At 34.6% G+C, this 19868-nt stretch overlaps 1 protein-coding gene across 1 annotated transcript; it reads right to left on the bottom strand.

Annotated features, from left to right (window-relative positions):
• Window positions 1-12: 12 nt before the first annotated feature.
• degs2 (delta(4)-desaturase, sphingolipid 2) lies at window positions 13-8324 on the bottom strand. The gene is made up of 3 exons (XM_028565807.1): window positions 8159-8324; window positions 2025-2767; window positions 13-1349 (listed from the first exon to the last, which is right to left on the bottom strand). Exons 1-3 carry the CDS (start codon window positions 8238-8240, stop codon window positions 1206-1208), a joined length of 969 nt encoding a protein of 322 aa, XP_028421608.1. The 5' UTR covers window positions 8241-8324; the 3' UTR covers window positions 13-1205.
• Between the last annotated feature and the right edge of the window lie 11544 nt (window positions 8325-19868).

Here is a 19868-nt window from a genome sequence, read left to right as displayed (position 1 = left end):
TTTTAGGAAATATTTTAATAAGAAAAGGTTGCATCTGGTTACCACAAAACATAGGAAATGAAAAAGAATCAACCACTAAGTCATATTCTCCATAGTAGTTTCTTAAACAGATCTTTTACAGTGTCTTTTAATATTTAGTACAGTCATTTAAATAGAAACAACAATCACGTTTATCAATCACAACACACATTAAGTTGTACATACAAGTGGTTGGACAAAATAAACACCATACAATACAATACCTCTGTAGTAAACTAATTTGGTAAAGCTTGTAAAGTTCAAATAAAAAAACATCTGAAGTGTTGATTTACTGTAGTTTGTGGAGGACCAGTAGCCACAAGAAGACTCACCAACTGAGATTTGCTGAGCAACATGAAATAACCACTAAGTTAATTCCCTGACAGTTTAAAAAAAACAAAAAAAACATGAGATTTAAAACTGGAATTTTCTAAATAACTACTTTTTTTGCATTATAAGGTGTTTTATTTTGTCCACTCCCTGTAGATGTAATCAAACAGTTTACAGCATGATGGAGCTGTGAACAAGCAGAATTGGTTTCACTGATGAAAAAGGCTCTTCTTACTGAAAGGTAAGTTTCAATGCTTATTTTCCACCTCAGCACTGTTCTGCACAGAGGATTCAAAATTAATTTAGGTAATCTGACAGGCTTTCTGTGCCTTTTCTTTCACATTCAGAAATTCAGAAGACATAATGCTTGTAGGCAGAATAAAAAAGGAAATTGCAATCTCTATCAAACCTCATGAGAATGTGTGTGACCTTTATCCTATAAGGATTTTTTTTCTGTTGATATATTAGCTTCTCATCATCCTTTTGCCATTCTCAGTGCCTTCTGGATATAAGGACATGTCATTACTGTGTCACAAAGATGGGCCATCTGTTTATAGCAGGAAAAAAACAAGAATAACTAGTGGGGTAAGTAAACCATCTGGCTGTCTCTGAATTATCTTCCAATTTCCATGCACTGTGTATGTATTCAACTGAAATGTGCATATTCATTTGCTCTATAGTGACTCAAACACAGGACTGATTTAAGATGTCCCAACATGTTAGAATGTTTACACACAGTGACATCCACACCCTTCATGGAGGATAATATTGATTTAAACTAGAGAATGACATTTTATAGTCCATAGATTATTAACGGCAGAAATTCACATTCCTGGTCAAGGGGAAACATCACAGATCTATTCCTGTTTGCTTAGCTTGTAGTCCCGTTTGATTCTAGCATATGGACCGATGCTGTCGTCGAAAACAAAGTCCCATAACACCCGGATCCAGGAAGTGTGTTGAGGTAAGGAGTCATAATACTCTGCTGCAATTTGCTTGACCTGCCAATAAAAAAAATAAATAAAAAAACATCAAGTGAAATAGAGAGCTTGTAAAAGATCAACAAAAAAAAAAGTGTTTCTATCTATACCATATACAGACACTAAATCTGATAGAAGCACACTGTAGTTTCTCTCTTAAAGGCCTTGTACTTTCTTTTAAAATATAACCTACCACTGGACAGTGATGATGATCAGTGATCAGATGTTGACAGCCTGAAAATAATGCACTGCTGTTTAAGTACAGAAAGACATTTCTATTCCAAAGTGACATTTTAAAATAAATCCTGAAAATGTATGACTTGATAGTTAAAACAAACTGATCCCAAGTCCCTCTTAAGAACAAAAATAGCTCATAAGAATTTTCAAACTAGCAGTTTAGTAAAAGCAGTTGTTGGCTGTGTCAAAAGGTATCTCACTTTGATTCTCCTCATGCTCTGGTAGAGGAGCAACAGTTATTCTGTATCTGATAAATATCTGCAGTTGATATGATAGTGGGGGAAAAAAGTGACATGTGGCTTCTGCGGATTCCCTTTTGTTTAGATTCTGAAAGACAGGAGGGGCGTGTCTTATCTGCCCACACCTTGTGAAAAAATCTCACGGTCCAAACAAGAGACCTGTTGGAAAGTTAGTCATGATTTAAATAATCATATAAATTACTAGAGAACATAGTCTCACCTGAGGAAGTTTACTGCCAGGTATGCTGGGGAAGTCATGGTGCTCCATGTGATATCCAACATTGAAGGTGATCCAGTTCAGTGGTCCATAGTAAGAATATGTCTCGTATCCCTTCAGGAACATGTAATGCTCAGCTATGAAATGTCCAGAGATAGGATGCAGTCCCAAACACAGGATAGAACCTGCAATGAGGTAAACAATGGGCTTCAGCCCCCATAGATAGTAGATAATTAAGTCGGCTGTGAACTGAACAGCTGCATTAAGGATCTCCAGCTGACCCACTGGTTTAGGATTGACCACCAAAGGGCGAAAGGCATAGAAGAAGGGCTGGAGGAAGAGCCAGAGGACCTTCCTGGCTGGGGTGCAGAAGAACCATCCCTCAATGTCTGTAGGGATGTCAACATCCAGCTGGTCGCCACCAAGATACCGATGGTGGTCGATGTGATACTTCTTAAAGGAGGCAGAGTAAGGCAACCCGATGGGCAGGTTGGCCCATATGGCAAACCAGCGGTTCCACTTTGCTAGCTTGTTCCCAAAGGCCACGTTGTGAGAGATGTCATGGATAGCCAGAGTCAGGGAGTGGTTAACGCATCCTCCGAAGGCGTAAGCCCAGAAGATGATCCACTTCCAGGAGAGGTCTTGGACCAGGTAGCAGGCCAGGAGCTGGGTCAGGACCATGCCTGATACCACCCACTTCAGCTGGGGGTCCGGACCCATCAGGGATTTGATCTCTGGATATTTGGCTGAGGAAGGAAACCGAAAATGGGTTGGAAAGGGACGTGGACAGAGATGAAGTGATTGTAGGAAAAAAAAAAAAGAAAGGGGAAGAGCAGGAGGGGGGTTAAAGGTTGAAGAGAAAAAAAAAGGTAGGCGTGGAAGATAGTAAAGGAAACCAAATGAAAAAGAAAAAAGGAAATTGAGTTCATATGGCATTTACAACATAATAGACTCACATACACCCTCTGATGTGTTACACTTGCCACACCTTACAGCCTAAATTCATCCAAACTGCAGAATCACAGAGGTTAAAAAGTATATACCATCATGCATTAGATAAAAGATAGCTATGCTCTGTGATTGCTCATGCAAATCTGGCCGGTGTCTATGCTTTCAGCTCACTTGTGTAATGCCCCTATGCAAATTGGGCTCGCCATGGTAAGTAAAAGGGCTTTAGTTGAATTTCCACTGCATGTAGGTCTCTTGCCATGTTATGAGTACCCAGGGCCCTCATGTGAGGAGGGCCCAACAAGATGCTAGAATGAATAGCTGTGGATGGGAGGGGCCCATAGAAAATGCCTTTCAACAGGGCCCAGAATTTTGTGCTACGCCCCTGATTAGATATTTTTCCTTTATTCATTTCATTCATTTAAAACAAATGCAACAACAGCATTTAACATGAATGAAAAGGAGCAGAAAGAAGTAAAACTTATAATGTCTGCCCATTATCAACACAAAATGTACAGTTCCAGATCATTTGAGCTGCCACATGCAGCCCTATAAGATATGTATGCTACATATAGATATGTAGCCCTCCCACAGGGCATAAAGTTAAATCAATAACCAGACATCATAAAAGGACATTGTTTCATCAGGTTACAGCTGCCCTGCAGAAAAAGCTGTACCGTCCTCGCTGGATTTCAACTTCACCATGTCAGAGAGACAAGTCATTCCAGTTATGGTCACATAACTCATCAGCCTCCCATTTAAACTAAAGGTTATCTAGAACGATCGACCATCAGGCAGCGTCACAATAGAGGGTATAAGTTAGCAGCAGGTTTGATATTTGCCAGATATTCATTTTTGACTTACCCCTCATTCAGTTTCTTCAATAAAATTCAACTAGGCCTACATTACGGGTGTAGTATGTTAAGGACATTTTAGGACACAGTATTAAAAAAAAAAAAAAAAAAAAAAAAAAAAAAAAAAAAAAATCACAATGGTATTTGTTGTAGCTACCGTTTTACATGCGAAAACAGCACTTCAATCTACGTTCCGGCTATTGCTTGAATTAGGGACCGTCTACAAATTACATTGCTCAGGCAGATGATATAGACTACTGGGATTTTTTCAGGAAAGAAATCACCAAAAGTCAACAAAAATACATTTTCTCATTCTGATTGCTGTAGTAGTTGCCAATGGTGGGCTGCTACTTACTACAGGTCATATTTTTGTTATATGTCACATTATAGTGAAACAGGATGGAATTAAAAAAGTTTAAAATATTCACCAAAAATAAAAAAAAAGACATTTCGTCATTTTGATTGCTGTAGTAGTTGCCAACGACAGGCTGCTACTTACTACAGGTTATACTTTTCTCATATGTCACGTTTTAATGAAGCAGGATGGAATTAATTGTTATAACAACTCACCAAAATTCAATAAAGAGACATGTTCTCATTCTGATTGCTGTACTAGTTGCCAATGGTGGGCTGTTGCATTTTTTTGCAGATATCTCGCATTATGGTGAGAAAAAAAAAATCATTTCGTTTATTTTTTGTGAATATTTTTCTATACTAAATGACTCCTGCTTGCATGTAGTTTGACTTTACCACAATTTCACCTGTAGTTACTAGGGCACTTATGTTGGAAAGTAATAAAGCAATCAGAATGAAAAAAAATTATTTGGTTTATTTTTTGTGAAAATTTGTCTAAAATAAATGACTCCTGCTTGCATGTAGTTACTTTTCACCAAAATGTCACCTGTAACTAGGACACTTATGTTGGGAATTACTACAGCAATCAGGATGAGAAAATGTCTTTTTGTTGATTTTTGGTGAATAATTCAATCATTTAATTGCATACTGTTTTACCATAATGCAAGATATCTGCAAAAATGAACATGTAGTAAGTAACAGCCCACCATTGGCAACTACTACAGCAATCAGAATGAGAAAATGTATTTTTGTTGACTTTTGTTGATTTCTTTCCTGAAAAAATCCCAGTAGTCTATTTCACCTGCCTGAGCAATGTAATTTGTAGACGGTCCCTAACTCAGCCAATAGCCAGAACGTAGACTGAAGTGCTGTTTTCGCACATAAAACGGTAGCGACAACAAATACCATTGTGATTTATTTTTATTTTTATACAGTGTCCTGAACTGTCCTCAACATACTACACTCATATACAGTGTTGGGAGTAACGCGTTACAAAAGTAACGCAATTACAGTAATGTATTCCTTTTTGCTGTAACGCAGTAATATAACGCATTACTAATTAAATTTCGGTAATATTATTACCCGTTACAATCTCAGTAACGCGAGTTACAATGCATTTTAATGCAACATTTTTTAAGAATTTCCCAACACCGCAAAGCATTTGTTCACAGGAAAAAAAAAGCCGTGCGTATTATTTCATAACATCTGTGTCCCAACAGGTGACGCTCACAGATTTAAACATGTCGGGAATTAATGTTTAGGTTGTTACACGTAAATCATTGCAGTTTATCAGCCGTGGAGAGTAACTATGCCTGTAGTGGAACTGCTTCGAATGACGACCAAAAACGCTTGTCTTTTACTGTGACCATTTACTGTTCAATATGTTGCTGTCATGAACGGTAATAATGATTACAGTTGCAGTTTTACAAACAAGAAAGTGAGCAACTTTGCTTGACGGACATGTTGCATCTCAGTAAGCTAGCAAGAGTATACAACAGACAACTTCCGTGTAGGCTACTTCAAAATAAAAGCACTTCCTGTGACGGTTCACAGTAAAACTATATTACTGTTAAAAAAATTAAGGGTGTGGACCTTTTCACATATCAGCTGTAAATCAAGTACTGTAAATTATGTAAATAATTAGTTTTAATCACACTATAATTGACCATTTCCTTTAGACTGTTTTAAACTAAACAGGAACTTCTTATTCAAGTGCTTTAAATAAAACATTTTACAACAATGCCGTACTTCAATACAACCATAAGTTACTTTTAATTGAGTATTTTCATTTTCTCCTCCTTGTATATTGTACGTTTTACTTATCTATTTTTTATAGCTTTAGTTACTTTGCATATCCATATTAATTATACAAAATATTATGAATAATCTATGATGTATCAAAGTGGATAAAGAGAGACTTTACTGATCCGGTGGTGAAATTCACAAGCTAGCTGCCAAGTCAAACTTCCGCTATTAATTTGGTGAAAGTAACTCAAAAGTAATGCAAAAGTAGTGTAACGCATTACAATTCAGAGACAGTAATATTGTAATGTAACTAATTACTCTCAAATGACAGTAACTAGTAATCTATAATGTATTACATTTTGAAAGTAACTTGCCCAACACTGCTCATATATAGTCAAAATGTACTGAAGAAACTGAATGGGGGTAAGTCGAAAATGAATAGGCTATGCGGCGAATATCAAACCTGCTGCTAACTTAGGCTACACCCGCTCGTCACAATCATTCACAATCAGCCGTGTGACCTCTAGTGTAATGGTAGACGATGATGTCAATCAAAATATCCCACATGATCATGTAAAAAGGAAATGAGGCACGCAACCCCTGACACCCGCATCCCTCTGCCTCTCCCATCAGGGCAGGGCAAAGGATAAGTAAAAAGAAAAAAACACTTCAATAATTCAAAGCTCAGTGGGGCGAAACAACCCATCACCTTCTAGATGTGCTTTTTTGACACCTGAGCAACCATGCGCCTGGTGGACAAAGCTGGATCAAATGTACAGCAATAGGTTCAGATCTTGTTCCTCTAAACGGTTTGCAATCGAAGCACATAATAGATCAGATTACCAAAGGTGACTCTTGATACCGATTGGATAGGATATGCTCTTGCATTAATCAACTAATGACAACAGACATAGTTTAAGCTGTTTGTTGAATAAATGTTCCGTTTTCAGGGATCCTCCCAGATCCCCCGATTCTCACAAAGCCTTTCTTCTCACTTCATGCACAGCATTGCATCTGTGTTTGTCATGAGCAAGGAATGTGTCTTGTTACCTAGCAAGCACGGGGTCATTGTCAACTGCACCTGCTATAAATATGCCGTTATTTGTCTCCCAAGTCAGAGAAAAAAAAGATAGACAGGTTTACACAAAAGATGAGGTGATCGGTTTTGGTTCGATTTTCAAGCAGACCCCAATAAATCATTTGGTATTTAATTGTCACGAGGGAGACTGAAACATTACTGCTATCCGAGTGTCTACACTTTAACATCATGCCTTTTGCTCTCTCTAAGTGAGTGTAAGAAACACTCATAATTATGGTAGGCTATACGTGCAGTTTAGTGTCCCAAATTATTTTCCAAAAACGGAGTGTCCCAAAGCTACCATAAAGCTACCATCTGTGACTGAACGCCTCTAAATCAGAATCCCTCCCAGACGTAGCGATACCCATGCGAGTATAAGAGCTTCGGTTGGTCTGGAGTGGCCGGGCCCGGGCCCTCGGGTCCGGGTGGCAAATTTGAGCAGAGCCGTTCGTGACTGGGTCGGGGGGTGCGGCCGGAAAAGCGCCGAAGTGTTTCTAAAACCAGTTTTGAGGAGTGGGGGTTAGGCAAGTAGTCTAGGACTATTATGATTTATTTAGGCTACACTGTAAATTATGGCAACTGTGTGTATTAGTGCCAGGAAAACATTTGGTCTCATTTGCCACAATCGTTTCCGAAGAACGGGGTCGCCCTGCCATTTTTTTGTTTGTAAATAATACACATTTGCATAAAAATGACTTAATAAATGACTTTTTGAGCGGCAAACTTGTCAAGCGCACATTATAAAACACCTGTTAAACAGCACAGGTGGTTTAGCAGGTTCAAAAATTAAGGAAATTGGATGGGGGAATTTGGGACACTAAACTGCACGTAGGCTACCATTGGAGTTTGAAAGAATATTTCTACTTGGGTTTAAAAAATAAATGTGTAACTTCCATTAACATCTAGGCCTAGTCTAAGTGAATTGGTCAAAATTATGATTATTGTTAGTTTGTACGTTTCACCCGCATTCATTGTTAACTGATCGCTCGTTAAACAAAAGCTAAACAGGTTCAACCGGCTAAGATCTTCGGAAACTGTAGACTAGTCCCGGGAAAAAACGTGGCATACGCTCCAATGTAGGCTATCACACAAACCAGGAATTTAACTCAGCAGATTTCTCACTGTTGACAAAGCTTTTATATTCTATCATTTCTTACCCAGAATTTCTTTTCTTCTTGAAGTGTGCGGCTGGTCATTGTAGACCCATTCAAAGTCGCCTCTTCCACCTGTCTTTCCCATGACTATCCGTTCTCTGTCTGTGGCAACCGGCTCTGTGGTATTATGATGTGTGTCATCAAACCTTGACAGTATCGGGGCACACCCACTCTCACCAGCTGCAGGTGTGAGGTGAGATCACAAACTCCTCCCCCCGAGCTGAGGGAGGGACGTCGGCTATGCACCTGCTTCAATGTAGGCAGATTTTTGCTCCCCAGCATGCAAACAACTGCATCTTTACAACCGTTCACGAGAAACAACTGTAGGCTATTGATACTAGCATTCTATAGGCTATATTTCGAGGGATGATGTGAATGCTTAGTCTACTGCAAAATGATTCTATTTTAAAGAAAGAAAATACAGTCCACATAGAGTCCAGACCACATAGTAGGCTACCGCTGAGGAGGTCAGGTTTTTGGCTCGGTTTGTTTGTTTGTGTGTAGCCTACAGTCTGTCAGCAGGATTAGTAAAAACTACTGGCTCGATTTCATGAAACTTGGTGGAAGGGTGTAGCATGGACCAAGGAAGAACCAATGACTGTATGTATGTAGGCTATCATCTTTTGTACAGTCTGGGAAGAGCCCATTACAATTTGGAATTTCTGAATCACGGGGCGAATACGAATTATTTTTGACGGGCATTAGTAACCAGTGGTGCAGCGTGACTTCTCCACTAGGTAGAGCTCCGGCTTTAGATAGCTCTGTGTATTTTGTCCGTCTCATATTTTTCATGAGATACTATAATATGACTTTTTTATGTGATATTATACTGTCATTTTTTTAATGTATTTCTTTGCATAACCTACTGTAGGCTAATATGACTTTGTATAAGTCTAGGACATAGGCCTAGACATACTATAGGCCTACCACGACATTTTTTATGGCATACTATAATATGAAATGTTTATGACATACTAGGCCTATACTATGACATTTTTATGACATTATATATTCTATGACTTTTTTATGACTTTATTCGACATAGGCCTACTCTATACTATGACTTTTTTTGACCTACTATATACTATTACTATGACTTTTTTCGACTTTTTTCGACGAACTATACTATGACTGTTTCCAACTTTTTTCGACATACTATACCATGACTTTTTTCTACTTTTTTTCAAGTCCTATACCATGGTTTTTTATGACTTTTTTCAAAATGTATCGCCCTACTAAACTATGACTTTTTTACTTTTTCGAAATACTTTGTACTATACTATGGCTTTTTATAATGTATGACATGGCATATGAAACAATATCTCAGGCTGTTAGAACACTGCTTGGAAAGTCTGAGGTTGTGGGGTTCATTCTCATTAAGAGTTACTGAGTTTTAAAAGCATGTATACAAATTAATGAGTGAAATTATAATATGATTTTTTTATGACATACTTTACCATAACTTTTTCATGGCATACTATACCATGACGTTTTTATGACCTACTGTATGTCATGGCATTTGATACTATAGCTCAGACTGTTAGAACACAGGCTGTCACAGTATGACTTTTTTTCAACATACTGAACTATGAATTATTTCAACTACTATACTATGACTTTTTTAGACTTTTTTTCGACATACTTCACTATGACCTTTTTAGACTTTTTATTGACATAGCCTACTATACTATGACTAAATGACTTTTTTCTGCATACATATCACTTTTCTTTTTTTTTTCGACATACTATGAGTTTTTTCAACATAATATACTATGACTTTTTCCAACATAATTTAAATAATTTTATTAGACTTTTTTTATGACATACTATACTTTTACTTTTTAAAATGCTGCAGTATGACTCTTTTCAACACACTATACTATGACTTTTTTATTGACATACTATAATGTGACTTTATATGACTTTTTCTACATACTATGTTATCACTTTTTTTGACTTTTTTTCGACATACTGTACTATGACTTTTTTCTACATCTTATACTATGACTTTTTTTGGACTTTTTTCAACATACAATAATATGACTTTTTTTAATATGACTTTTTTTCAACATTCTGTAGTATGTCTTTTATCAACATACTATACTATGATTTTTTAGACTTTTTAATGACATATTTATATACTATGACTCTTTTCGACATAATATACTATAACATTTTTTGGGAATATTTTATTTACAGAACACGTCACATTTCTTTTTCAAAATACCTTGACATTTATTGGTCTTGGTCCGTCCAAGACTTTAACCAGCAACCCTCTGGTTCCCAAGCTAAGTCCCTACTGAATGAACTTCACTACTGTCTTACTTTCTGACTTTTTCAACATACATTATTATGACATTTTTTGCAATGTTTCTGACATACTATACTACATTTTTTATGACTTTTTTCAACACACTATACTATGACTTTTTATTGACATACTATACTATGACTTTATATGACTTTTTCAACATAATATACTATAACTTTTTTGACATACTATACTATAACTTGATTTCAACATACTATATTATGAAACTCCAAGGCACTCTCTTTAGAAAAATACAAAGCCTTTATTTATGGCTTAGTCATCATAAATCTTAAAGTACTCCTTCCAAAGAGCACCTCAAGCTAATTTTTTGAGTCCGGGAAGCGCTCCGCTACAGACATTTGATAAATACTATATTATGACTTTTTAAGACTTTTTTCGTTATATTTTAATATGACTTTTTCTACTTTTTTGGACATACTATACTAGGACTTTTTTCGACATACTATACTATTACTTTTTTATTTCAAACTATACTATCAAAAGGAATGCCACACAGCAACAATTTTCTTTTGGAATATTTTATTTACAGAACACAGAACACAGAACACGTCTTTTTCAAAATACCTTGACATTTATTGGTCTTGGTTCGTCCAAGACTTGAACCAGCAACCCTCTGGTTCCCAAGCTAAGTCCCTACTGAATGAACTTCACTACTGTCTTACTTTCTGACTTTTTTAACATACTTTATTATGACTTTTGTTGCAATTTTTCTGACATACTATACTACACTTTTTTTGGACTTTTTTCAACATACTATACTATGATTTCTTTTGACATACTATGACTTTTTGACTTTTTTTTCAACATATACTATACTATGACTTTTTTCGACATCTTATACTATGTCTATTTTTTGACTGTTTTGGGACTTTTTTTCAACATACTATACTATGACTTTTTATTGACATACTATACTATGACTTTATATGACTTTTTCAACATACTATATTATCACCATCAGCCTTTTTTTCGACATACTATACTATAACTTTTTTAGACTTTTTTATGACATACTATACTATGACTTGATTTCAACATACTTTACTATGACTTTTTTTCGACATATTACACTATGACTTTTTCTACTTTTTTGGACATACTATACTATGACTTTTTTTCGACATACTATACTATGACTTTTTGCAACATACTATAATATGACTTTTTTTCGACATTCTGTAGTATGACTTTTATTGACATACTATACTATGACTTTATATGACTTTTTCAACATACTATATTATCACCATCAGCCTTTTTTTCGACATACTTATACTATAACTTTTTTAGACTTTTTTATGACATACTATACTATGACTTGATTTCAACATACTATACTATGACTTTTTATTGACATACTATACTATGACTTTATATGACTTTTTCAACATAATATACTATAACTTTTTTGACATACTATACTATAACTTGATTTCAACATACTATATTATGAAACTCCAAGGCACTCTCTTTAGAAAAATACAAAGCCTTTATTTATGGCTTAGTCATCATAAATCTTAAAGTACTCCTTCCAAAGAGCACCTCAAGCTAATTTTTTGAGTCCGGGAAGCGCTCCGCTACAGACATTTGATAAATACTATATTATGACTTTTTAAGACTTTTTTTGTTATATTTTAATATGACTTTTTCTACTTTTTTGGACATACTATACTAGGACTTTTTTTGACATACTATACTATTACTTTTTTATTTCAAACTATACTATCAAAGAAGGAATGCCACACAGCAACAATTTTCTTTTGGAATATTTTATTTACAGAACACAGAACACAGAACACGTCTTTTTCAAAATACCTTGACATTTATTGGTCTTGGTTCGTCCACGACTTGAACCAGCAACCCTCTGGTTCCCAAGCTAAGTCCCTACTGAATGAACTTCACTACTGTCTTACTTTCTGACTTTTTTTAACATACTTTATTATGACTTTTGTTGCAATTTTTCTGACATACTATACTACACTTTTTTTTGACTTTTTTCGACATACTATACTATGATTTCTTTTGACATACTATGACTTTTTCTACTTTTTTGGACATACTATACTATGACTTTTTTTCAACATACTATACTATGACTTTTTTTCAACATACTATACTATGACTTTTTGCAACATACTATAATATGACTTTTTTTCGACATTCTGTAGTATGACTTTTATTGACATACTATACTATGACTTTATATGACTTTTTCAACATACTATATTATCACCATCAGCCTTTTTTTCGACATACTATACTATAACTTTTTTAGACTTTTTTATGACATACTATACTATGACTTGATTTCAACATACTATACTATGACTTTTTTTCGACATATTACACTATGACTTTTTCTACTTTTTTGGACATACTATACCATGACTTTTTTTTGACATACTATACTATGACTTTTTGCAACATACTATAATATGACTTTTTTTCGACATTCTGTAGTATGACTTTTATTGACATACTATACTATGACTATTTTTAACATAATAAATTAACTTTTTTTCGACATTTTTCAACTATTACTTTTTTTAGTTTTTATTTTGAACTATATTAACAAAGAAGAAATGCCACACAGCAATAATCTTCTTTTGGAATATTTTATTTACAGAGCACAGAACAAGTCACATGACATACTATACTATGACCTTATATGACCTTTTCAACATAATATACTATAACTTTTTTTTTACTTTTTTTGACATACTATACTATGACTTGATTTCAACATACTATACTATGACTTTTTAAGACTTTTTTCATTATACTATACTATGACTTTTTCTACTTTTTTTTACATACAAAAACGTACTTACTTGCAAAAAATATGATTTTTTTTCGACATACTATGACTTTTTTGGACTTTTTTTCAACATATACTATGACTTTTTTATTTCGAACTATACTATCAAAGAAGGAATGCCACACAGAAACAATTTTCTAAGAACACTTGACTTTTTCAAAATACCTTGACATTTATTGGTCTTGGTCCGTCCAAGACTTGAACCAGCAACCCTCTGGTTCCCAAGCTAAGTCCCTACTGAATGAACTTCACTACTGTCTTACTGTCTGACTTTTTCCATCCATCCATCTTCGTCCGCTTATCAGGTGTCGGGTCGCGGGGGGAGCAGCTCCAGCAGGGGACCCCAAACTTCCCTTTCCCGAGCAACATTAACCAGCTCCGACTGGGGGATCCCGAGGCGTTCCCAGGCCAGGTTGGAGATATGACTTTTTCAACATATTTTATTATGACTTTTTTTGCAATTTTTCTGACATACTATACTACACTTTTTATGACTTTTTTCTACATGCTGTACTATGACTTTTTTTCAACATACTATACTGTGATTTCTTTCGACATATTATGACTTTTTTTGGACTGTTTTTTGACTTTTTTTGACTTTTTTTAAATACTGTTATATGACTTTTATCAACATAATATAATATGACTTTTTTAATCTGACTTTTTTTCGACATACTATACTATGACTTTTTTTGGACTTTTTTTTGACATACTGTAGTATGACTCTTTTCAACACACTATACTATGATTTTTTTGACATACTATACTATGACTTTTTTAGACTTTTTATTGACATACTATACTATGACTTTTTTATACATACTATATTATCACCATCAGACTTTTTATTGACGTACTATACTATGACTTTATATGACTTTTTTCGACATACTATACTATGACTTGATTTCGACATACTATACTATGACTTTTTTTTGACATTAAACTATGACTTTTTAAGACTTTTTTCGTTATACTATACTATGACTTTTTATTGATGTACTATACTATGACTTTATATGACTTTTTCAACATAATATACTATAACTTTTTTGGGACTTTTTTTGACATACTATACTATGACTTTTTTTTGACATATTACACTGATTTTTTAAGACTTTTTTCGTTATACTATACTATGACTTTTTCTACTTTTTTCAACATACTGTGGTGGAAGTTTTTCTTGAAGCAACAGGGTTAGTGATATTCATGATAAAATGAAAACGAATAAAGACTGTTTTGAGAATTAAACCAAAGTCTGGTCTTTGAGCATTTATTATATTTGCAAAATAGAGAAATACAGATTCACAGGTACACTGAATGAGCATTTCTAACCTAAAATCTAAACATCATATAGTCAAAACCTCTGTTAAAGGAACACGCCGACTTATTGGTAATTTAGCTTATTCACCGTAACCCCCAGAGTAAGACAAGTCGATACATACCCTTCTCATCTCCGTGCGTGCTGTAACGCTGTCTGATGGTTCCAGCATTAGCTTAGCCCAGCACAGATCCTGCAGGTAACTGGTTCCAACTAGCCTACTGCTCCGAATTGGGACAAAAGTGACAAAATAACGACAACATGTTCCTATTTACATGTTGTGATTTGTAGAGTCACAGCGTGTACAAAAAACCACGTAACATGAGACACAGCCATCTTCTAACAGTAAACAAACCGGGAACTATATTCTCCGACAGGCTTGCTGCGAGCATATCACTCCGCCCAAGTACTATATTCTTCCACCTGAGAATATAGTTCCAGGTTTTGTTTACAGTTGAAAAAACGGCTGTCTCATGTTACGTTGTTTTTTGTACACGCTAAATCTCTAAATCACAACATGTAAATAAGAACATGTTGGCGTTATTTTGTCACTTATTCGGAGCAGTAGGATTACTGGAACCATTCACCTGCATGTTCTGTGCTGGGCTGATGCCGCTGGAGCCGTCAGACAGCGTTACAGCATGCACTGAGATGAGAAGGGTATGTATTGACTTGTCTAACTCTGGGGGTTACGGTGAATAAGCTAAATTCCCAATAAGTTGGCGTGTTCCTTTAAGCCACCCCTCTCAATGTATCTTTTAGCATGGCCATAGTTGAAAAGAGGACATCATTAACAGTCACACCATTGTCTCACCTTCCCCTCTGCTCTCTGTTCCTAACATTAGCCTAAACAACAGTTTATCTCAGGAGACAGAAACCTACGTAGTTCTCACTGTCGTAAACAGTCATCGGCCTTCTCCACTTCTAGCTAAGCAAAAAGTTAAACAAAAATGAGAAGCTAGAGTTTCTTAAAAATAAAACTTCTAGGTTGAGAGTTCATGGCTGCAGCTGTCCCTCTCTGGTCTTTAAAAGTCTAAGAGGAAGGAACAGGATTATGTGGAGGTTTAAAACAATCTTTAAACAAATGGTCAAAATCATTAATCAATAATGGTTAAAATAAAATTTGCCACCACAATACTATATTATGACTTTTTTTCCACATACCGGTACTATGACTTTTTGGGACTTTTTTTCAACATACTATACTATGACGTTTTTCAACATAATATAATATGACTTTTTTAATATGACTTTTTTTCGACATACTATTCTATGACTTTTTTCTACTTTTTTTCGACATTCTGTAGTATGACTTTTATCGACATACTATACTATGACTATTTTCAACATAATATACTATAACTCTTTTACTTTTTTTGACATACTATACTATGACTTGATTTCGTTATCCTATACTATGACTTTTTTTTCAACATATTACTCTATGACTTTTTAAGACTTTTTTCGTTATACTATACTATGACTTTTTCTACTTTTTTTGACATACTATACTATGACTTTTTTTCGACATACTATACTATGACTTTTTTTCAACATACTATGACATTTTTGGCCTTTTTTTTGACATACTATACTATGACTTTTTATTCCTTTTTTCAACATAATATACTACATACTATTTTCAACATAATATACTATAACTTTTTTTGACTTTTTTCTACATCTTATACTATGACTTTTTTAAGACTTTTTTGGACTTTTTTTCGACATACTATACTACTATACTATACTATACTATTTTTTAAATGCTGCAGTATGAATCTTTTCAACACACTATACTATGACTTTTTATTGACATTCTATACTATGACTTTATATGACTTTTTCAACATACTATATTATCACCATAAGACTTTTTTTCGACATACTATACTATGACCTTTTCAACATAATATGCTATTACTATTTTTTTACTTTTTTTCACATACTATACTATGACTTGATTTCAACATACTATACTATGACTTTTTTTTTCAACAATTTACTCTATGACTTTTTAAGACTTTTTTCGTTATACTATACTATGACTTTTTTTCGACATACTATACTATGATTTTTTTTATTTCGAACTATACTATCAAAGAAGGAATGCCACACAGCAACAATTTTCTTTTGGAATATTTTATTTACAGAACACAGAACACGTCTTTTTCAAAATACCTTGACATTTATTGGTCTTGGTCCGTCCAAGACTTGAACCAGCAACCCTCTGGTTCCCAAGCTAAGTCCCTACTGAATGAACTTCACTACTGTCTTACTTTCTGACTTTTTCAACATACTTTATTATGACTTTTTTTTTGCAATTTTTCTGACATACTATACTCACTTTTTATGACTTTTATTGACATACTGTAGTAGGACTCTTTTTGACACACTATACTATGACTTTTTTCAACATAATATAACTTTTTTCAACGTAGTATGACTTTCTTTCGACATACTATACTATGACTTTTTTTGACATACTCTACATTACTTTTTTTGTACATTTTTTTAACATACTATACTAAGACATTTTTTAAACTATGAGGTTTTTTGACTTTTTTTCAACATTTAGTACTATGAATTTTTTCAACATACTATACTATACAATTTTTATCTGATAACTTTTTCTACTTTTTTCAACATGCTATACTATGACTTTTTTTATTTCGAACTATACTAACAAAGAAGGAATGCCACACAGCAACAATTTTCTTTTGGAATATTTTATTTTATTTACAGAACATGGCTTTTTCAAAATACCTTCACATTCCTTGGTCTTGGTCCATCCAAGACTTGAACCAGCAACTCTCCAGTTCTCAAGCCAAGTCCCTACTGACCAAGCTACACTGTTATGTTCATTTGTCAACATTTTCAACATAGATTATTAAGACTTTATTGTGCAATTTTTCCGACATACTATACTATGACTTTTTCCTACATACTATGCTATGACTTTTTTCTACATTGCTATAACTTTTTTGGCCTTTTTTTTCATCAGATTATTTATGACTTTTTTTCGACATAATTTGATATGACTTTATATCACTTTTTTCTACATACTATCTTATCACTTTTTTGGAATTCTTTTTACGACATACTATACTATGACTCTTTTTGACATATACTATGACTTTTCAACATAATATACTATAGCTTTTTTAACTTCTTTTCAACATATTATACTATGACTTTTTAAGACTTTTTTCATTATATATACTATGACTTTTTATACTTTTTTCGACATACTATACTATGACTTTTTAAGGCTGTTTTCAACATACTATACTATGACTTATTTATTTTGAACTATATTAACAAAGAAGGAATGCCACACAGCAACAATTTTCTTTTGGAGTATTTTATTTGCAGAACACATGTCACATGACATTTTCAAAATACCTTAACATTTATCTTCTTGTCTTGTTCCATCCGAGATTTAAACCAACAACCCTACAGTTCCCAACCCAAGACCCTAATGACTGAGCTACACTATTGTGTTTCTTTCTCAGCATTTTCAACATACTATACTATTACTTTTTATGCCTTTTTTTGACATACTATAATATGACTTTGTTTCGACATACTATACTATGACTTTATATGATTTTTTTTCTACATACTATGTTATCACTTTTTGGACTTTTTTTCGACATACTATACTATTACTATTTTTCGACATTCTATACTATGACTTTTTATTCCTTTTTTCAACATCTATACTATGACTTTCTTTCGACATTCGACTTTCTTCGTTATACTATACTATGACTTTTTCTACTTTTTTTGACATACTACACTCACCTAAAGGATTATTAGGAACACCCTACCAATACCGTGTTTGACCCCCTTTCACCTTCAGAACTGCCTTAATTCTTTGTGGCATTGATTTATCAAGGGCTGGAAGCATTCTTTAGAAATGTTGGCCCATATTGATAGGATAGCATCTTGCAGTTGATGGAGATTTGTGGGATGCACATCCAGGGCACGAAGCTCCCGTTCCACCACATGCCAAAGATGTTCTATTGGGGTGAGATCTGGTGACTGTGGGGACCATTTTAGTACAGTGAAGTCATTGTCATGTTCAAGAAACCAATTTGAAATGATTCGAGCTTTGTGACATGGTGCATTATCCTGCTGGAAGTAGCCATCAGAGGATGGGTACATGGTGGCCATCAAGGGATGGACATGGTCAGAAACAAACCTCAGGTAGGCTGTGGCTTTTAAACAAAGCCCAATTGGTACTAAGGGGCCTAAAGTGTGCCAAGAAAACATCCCCCACACCATTACACCACCACCAGCATCCTGCTCAGTGGTAACAAAGCATGACGGATCCATGTTCTCATTCTGTTTACGCCAAATTCTGACGTTACCATCCGAATGTCTCAACAGAAATCAAGACTCATAAGGCAACATTTTTACAGTCTTCAACTGTCCAATTTTGGTGAGCTTGTGCAAATTGTAGCCTCATTTTCCTATTTTTAGTGGAGATGAGTGTTACCCGGTGGGGTCTTCTGCTGGTGTAGCCCATCCACCTCAAGGTTGTGCGTGTTGTGGCTTCACAAATGCTTTGCTGCATACCTCGGTTGTAACAAGTGGTTATTTCAGTCAAAGTTGATCTTCTATCTGTTGGAATCACTCGGCCCATTCTCCTCTGACCTCTAGCATCAACAAGGCATTTTCGCCCCCCCAGGACTGCAGCATACTGTATGTTTTTCATTTTTCAGACCATTCTTTGTAAACCCTAGAAATGGTTATGCGTGAAAATCCCAGTAACTGAGCAGATTGTGAAATACTCAGACCAGCCCGTCTGGCACCAACAACCATGCCACGCTCAAAGTTGCTTAGATCACCTTTCTTTCCCATTCTGACATTCATTTTGGAGTTCAGGAGTTTTTTTGGACATACTATACTATTACTATTTTTCGACATTCTATACTATGACTTTTTATTCCTTTTTTCAACATCTTATACTATGACTTTTTTTAACATACTATACTATGACTTTTTATAACTTTTTTCTACATACACTGCTATAACTTTTTTGGCCTTTTTCTTATCATTATACTATACAATGACTTTTTTCATCATACTATACCATGACTTTTTTTCGTCATACTTTTTTTTTACATACTGACTGTTTTTGACTGCTTTTTGACTGTTTTATACACAATATGCTATTACTTTTTTGGACTTTTTTTCCTCATACTATACTATGAGTTTTTTCAACATACTATAC

This window comes from Perca flavescens, chromosome 20, assembly GCF_004354835.1.
Source record: "Perca flavescens isolate YP-PL-M2 chromosome 20, PFLA_1.0, whole genome shotgun sequence".
Classification (NCBI taxonomy): domain Eukaryota; kingdom Metazoa; phylum Chordata; class Actinopteri; order Perciformes; family Percidae; genus Perca; species Perca flavescens.
Note: the sequence above shows the minus strand (reverse complement) of the source record. Positions and strands in the feature narration are given on the sequence as shown.

Coding starts and splice junctions, on each gene's coding strand:
- degs2 (XM_028565807.1), bottom strand. CDS start 8,240: ATGGGAAAGACAGGTGGAAGAGGCGACTTTGAATGGGTCTACAATGAC. Junction 2,768..8,158: donor AAGAAGAAAAGAAATTCTGG/GTAAGAAATGAT, acceptor TTCCTTCCTCAG/CCAAATATCCAGAGATCAAA. Junction 1,350..2,024: donor CTGGCAGTAAACTTCCTCAG/GTGAGACTATGT, acceptor TTTTATTGGCAG/GTCAAGCAAATTGCAGCAGA.